Consider the following 5,333-nt stretch of genomic DNA (forward strand, 5'->3'; position numbering starts at 1 on the left):
ACCTTAGAGATCATAACTTAGCTCTACCTTGCTTAGTTTCATATCTTGATATATGCTTTATAACTTGTGTAGTTTGCTTAGTTAGCCGGTTGGTGAATTGAGCCTTACTAGTATTGCATAGGTTAAGGTTGCTTTATTTTGTTTTAGAAATTTGAAAAAGGCCCAATTCACCCCCTCTCTTGGTCCATCGATCCTTACACCCGGCACCTGCAGCTCTAAGCAACGCAGCTAACTAACTTATCCGCTAATATGATTAGTAACAAGAATCTTTGCCTATGCTCCCACTAACCTTAGAATTGCTTGTTTATTCTTTATTCATGAGAGTTGACTGTTCTATGTGTGTCACATTACCCTTGATTATCCTTATTATATATCACTTACCCCAGTATAGTCAGTGGTCTTCATCTTGCTCATACGTGTCATGGTTATGCAACTAAGTAAATACACTTTACACAACCTAGCCATCCCTTGGGAAAATATAAATAACGATACCCTGAATACTTCCAGGTGAAATGCTACAACGGTATATCCGTGCACTTGTGTATCCTTCTGTAAACGTTAAAAACATACCACACGGCATCTTCGAGGCGCCGTTGCTAGGAACTAACCACTCCTAGTGGCGACGCTAAGAAATGCCAACAAGCGCACGCCCTGGCTGGCGCTCGCTCGCCTTGGCTTGCCTGCCTGCTCGCGCCCGCAAGATCCGCCGCCTCCACCTGCTGCTAGGGTTAGTGAGCCACGAGATTGGAAATGTGAGACAGTGGAATGAGAAAGGAGAGAGATGAGGATAGGATTAAGGGTATCAACGTCTTTTCCTTTTCCTCTCAATTTTCCTCTTATTTATTTTAATTGTTTTACTAGACATACACCTCAAGGTGTTAAAAGGATGGGCAAATGGAGAATTCATTTCAATAAAGCGGGGGCAAAATCGCACAACTCAAAAGGCAGGTGCAAAATCACCATTGCAGATTAAAACAGGGGCAAGAACGCCAATTCCCAAATCGAAAAGGTTATATTCATTACGGAAGATTCATAACTATATCATAATTTGTATGAGCAGAAATTTTAATCTGATTACTAATATATTTTAGATATTTGATGGTGAAACACTACGAAAAATGCGTATTTGCCGTGTTCCCGGTAGTTTGCCGTGTGCCCGATAGAAAGCACACAACAAAGAAATTATTAACCGTGTGCTTCTTCTTGGCACACGACAAAGCCATACTTTGCCATGTGTTTTTTTTCTATCACACGGCAAAGTCATGCTTTACCGTGTGTTTTATTTAGGCACACGGCAAAGTACAAAAAAAAATTCTTCTCACCTCGAAACTTTTTCTACTCTTCACATATAATATATGCTACTCCATGTCAAAATTTGGTATGTTTTTGTGTTTATTCGCTATATTTAACTAATTAATTGCATTTCAAGCAATTTTTTGAATTAAATCAAATTTGAACCGAAAATGATTAAAATAATAGAATAAAATAAATGAAAAATGATATTCATGTTATTTAACCTAGTTTGTGGCCTTACCCACCAAATAAAAAGAAATTTCGAACATCTTGTCTAGGAAACACGACCATGAACGTGTGTTCGAATGATTTTAAAATTCTAAAAAAAGAAAATGAAGTCCGAAAATTATGAGATTTGTCAATATCTCATGATATCATACGTGGAGGTTGGTAAAAATTTGAGTTGGTTTCGGAAAATTTTCACTTACAATGCTTACAATAGAAATATCTGCGGAGAAGAATCAGAGAGCTAAGAAGGAAGTGGTTAGGTTTGGAGTGAGAGTGAGGATCAAATTCGGGTTTGACTTTGAAATTTTTTTCTATAGCCAATGGACAATAAAAATTGTGTCATATAAAATTTTGGTAATTTTTTGGAACCGATTGATAATTTTAATGTAAAAAGAGCAATTACAGAATTAATATATAATTTGAATTTAAGCTTGAAACGCATGAAATAATAATTTTTCACATAGAATCATCAAACATGAATTGTTGAGTCACTTTGACAAGGTAAAAATTATGACAAAGTTATGTAAACATGAAATAGTGGAACAAATTGAATGGTAAAAAATTGAAAGTAAAAATAATTATTTCAAATAGACTTTGCCGTGTGCCAACTGAAAGACACACGACAAAACAAGTCTTTGACGTGTGCCCTAGATCTGGCACACAACAAAATTAAATTCAAATTTCGTAAACGACCTTGAATGGGGAAACACCCAAAATGAAGTTGTAGATCTCGAAAAGTTATGAAACTTTGTAGTTGACAAATTTTTCATTTGAATTCGTTTAGGGTCTCAAACAAGCAATTTACACTCGGTTTAGTATAATATAGGGGGAAAGAAAATGTAGTATAAACACAAGTGAGTTTATGGTGTAGTGGTAGAGAAAGTTACAAGTGAGGGAGTTCAAATCCCATTGGCTGCGTAGTGCGCAAAAAATGCCGCAACTTGCGACTTCGGGGGAGCGGGTGTGTGGCTGATCGGTGGGGTCCTTCCCGTATTAAATCTTTTTTGTTTCCTATTTTTAATATCACTTTTTTAAAAAATTCTTTGCTGAGTGATTTTTAGCACTCGGCAAATGCCATTTATCGTGTGCAAAAGAGTCTTTGCCGTGTACTTGCACACAGCAAACAGGCCAACCCCGGTAGTGAAAGATTTGAGAGAAAATGACTTGCATACATTAGGACTGTCATTAGTTGGCGACATAAAAATCAAAAGAGGGAAGTCATAGGCTAAAGGTGGTTACATTAGTTGGCGACATCACTGCCAGAAAATGAAGATTTTGTGAGAGGAACATCATTTTCGTGAGAGGAACGAGCAACCCTCATGAAAATGTTTATTTTCGTGAAGGTGAGAAAGGAAAAAACTCATGAAAATATATTTTCATGGAGGTATTATTTGAACCACCCTGAAATGTTTATTTTCGTGAAGGTGAAAAAAAGACTTTTACAAAAATATATTTTCATCATTTCATGGAGGTATTATTTGAACCATCATGAAAATATTTATTTTTAAGTAGATGATCCCAACACTCTCATAAAAATTATGTATATTTCGTGGAGGCATTACCAACTCTCATGAAATGATTTTCATGAGAGGCGAGCCATTTTCATGAGAGGGAATAATAGCTCTCACGAGATAGTTTGATACATGCTATCTTTGCACTTAGCAGGCTTAATTATTTTAGTTAATCGCACCTCTCATCTTGCTGCCAAGGTTTTCTTTTTCGGAAATTAAAATTTGTCGGAGGTTATAGATAAATAAGATATATCCAAAATATCGGACCAAATTCAGAAAAATCGGAGATCATAGATAAATATATAATGGATAACATATTATATATATGTCTACAACGTTGAAATAAAGAACGGCGAGTGCATATGGCTCCATCAAAATCAAGAGCATGCACTCACCGTTTCGACTGAACCGCAATAAACGGCCAAGGGCATCGACAACTATATCACTTGCACGTTTTGGCTAGTAGACGAAGTTCTGGTTGGTGGAGAAGGCCATGCCGAACTGCCACCACGCCGGCACGACGTTCAGGAACTGAATGTACTGCCCGCCGGTGCTGGTCACGGCGAAGCTGAGCCCCTGGCCGACGAGCCCGGCGAGCGCCTGCCAGTTGGCTCCCCAGTTCCTGGACATCTGGATCCACCCTGTGTTGTCGCCCTTGACCCATGCCGCCGCCACGGAGCCGCTGCCGCCGAGGTTCTGGATGTTGACGAGCAGGAAGTAGTTGGAGCCGGCCATGCTAAAGCGCACGCCGCCAGTGCGCGTGCACTGGACCCGCTGGTAGAGGACCGGCACGATGCCGGCCTGGTAGACGCCGATGTGCTCCCACGCCGGCTGCGACATGTCGAAGTGGGGGCGCCCCGGGCCGCACCAGCCGCCGTCGGGGAGCGCGTAGTTGGGCGGGCACAGGTTGGTGGCCGAGACGGTGATGCTGTTGCCGGGTTTGCAGTACTGGCCGCCCGGGCGTGACCCGTCGCAGGTGATGAGGTAGCACTGCCCGCACGACGCGCCGTCGTTGAAGAGCGTCTGGCTCAGCGCCGCGTTGAGCACGCCGTACCCGGCGTTGTACAGGTTGTCGTACCCGCACGCGCCTCCTGTGCATCGCCGGAGACAGGACATGTATGCATGCAATGTCAGCTGCAACGTGTTCGATGTAGTTCTCTTGAGCTGCTAGCTCTTGTACCGGGCTATATGTGCATGCTTACCCATGGTGCCGGAGCCGTCGACGCCGCCGTAGAATGTGGAGGTGCCGGGAGACCAGTCGGCGGCGGCAAGTGCGAGGCACGCCGCAACCATCGTGCACAGCATCAGGAGTTTAGCCATTTCCGTGGACGAGAACGAGATGGGAGTGAGGTGTGGCTGTAAAGAGCAGAGGATGATGTTGAGGGATGTTGCATGACGCTGGGATACCGTTGCTTAAATAGATCGAGAAGAGGCCACCAGAGGTATGCAGGAGAAGATACGGTTTTAATTCATTATTATATATTAAATTGTTAATCATAATCACGATTGGTTGAGGACTAGATGAATGATGCTGGCCGATCTTTGCCTTGTGTCAGAAGCTGATCATTAGAAACATACGAAAATCCGTGTTCCATCGAAGCACAGGAAGACGCGTCGTCACGGACGGGCAAGCTAGGCACCGAGGCCTCTGACCTCGGCGTTGTTGGAAACTAATCATGCATGGATGCTGACCTTAACCAGCCGTTAGTATATATGTTTAGAAGATTCGCGTGGCAACGAACTCAACCAACCGGTGTTCCATCTGCATTAGTTGAAACCCTCACCGAAGTTGCATCTGCATTATATCCAAGGTCAAGCACGTACTACCAATATGAAGCACGAATGTTTGTTGGTTCATTTACCATAGGAATGGGATCAAACAAGATCCAGTAATAATTCAGGATTAGTCATATCTCCTTACTAATTTGAGTACCGTTAGCGATAACGTTCAAAGGTGACAGCCTGATAGGATTCACTAATTCATTTGTTCAAAAAGATCTGTACTTCAGGATTAAGCTGACAGTGCTATATATTTTTAACACCATATTGACAGGTTGAGAATTAGTTTTAGACATGTGGTCGCCATGTTTGAAAGACTATATATTAAAATTTGAGCAAACTCGAGAACTAACCGTTACCAAAAAAAGAGAAAAAGTATAAAAATGTTCATATATTAGTGGTTAACATGTTGATTACCATGCTCTAATATTCAAAAAAGGAAAAAGAGTTAGTTGTCGTGAATAACTTCGATAACACTAACCTGCTTTCTTTGAAGCTTGGAAAATAGACAATGACCTGTGG

The 5,333-nt window shown here is 41.6% G+C and overlaps 1 protein-coding gene across 1 annotated transcript; it reads right to left on the minus strand.

The window, feature by feature from the left end:
* Positions 1-3,322: 3,322 nt before the first annotated feature.
* On the minus strand, positions 3,323-4,404 carry LOC120691796 (expansin-A31-like). Its single transcript, XM_039974990.1, has 2 exons — positions 4,235-4,404; positions 3,323-4,123 (listed from the first exon to the last, which is right to left on the minus strand). The coding sequence occupies exons 1-2, from the start codon at positions 4,350-4,352 to the stop codon at positions 3,492-3,494; spliced, it is 750 nt and encodes a 249-aa protein (XP_039830924.1). The 5' UTR covers positions 4,353-4,404; the 3' UTR covers positions 3,323-3,491.
* Between the last annotated feature and the right edge of the window lie 929 nt (positions 4,405-5,333).

The sequence above is a fragment of the Panicum virgatum genome, chromosome 9N (genome assembly GCF_016808335.1).
Source record: "Panicum virgatum strain AP13 chromosome 9N, P.virgatum_v5, whole genome shotgun sequence".
NCBI classification, from domain to species: Eukaryota; Viridiplantae; Streptophyta; class Magnoliopsida; order Poales; family Poaceae; genus Panicum; species Panicum virgatum.

What these genes read in the sequence shown, in the direction of transcription:
- LOC120691796 (XM_039974990.1), bottom strand. Translation starts at nt 4,352, where the DNA reads ATGGCTAAACTCCTGATGCTGTGCACGATGGTTGCGGCGTGCCTCGCA. An exon ending in CGACGGCTCCGGCACCATGG is followed by an intron (nt 4,124 to 4,234) that starts GTAAGCATGCAC and finishes GGCGATGCACAG; the next exon opens with GAGGCGCGTGCGGGTACGAC.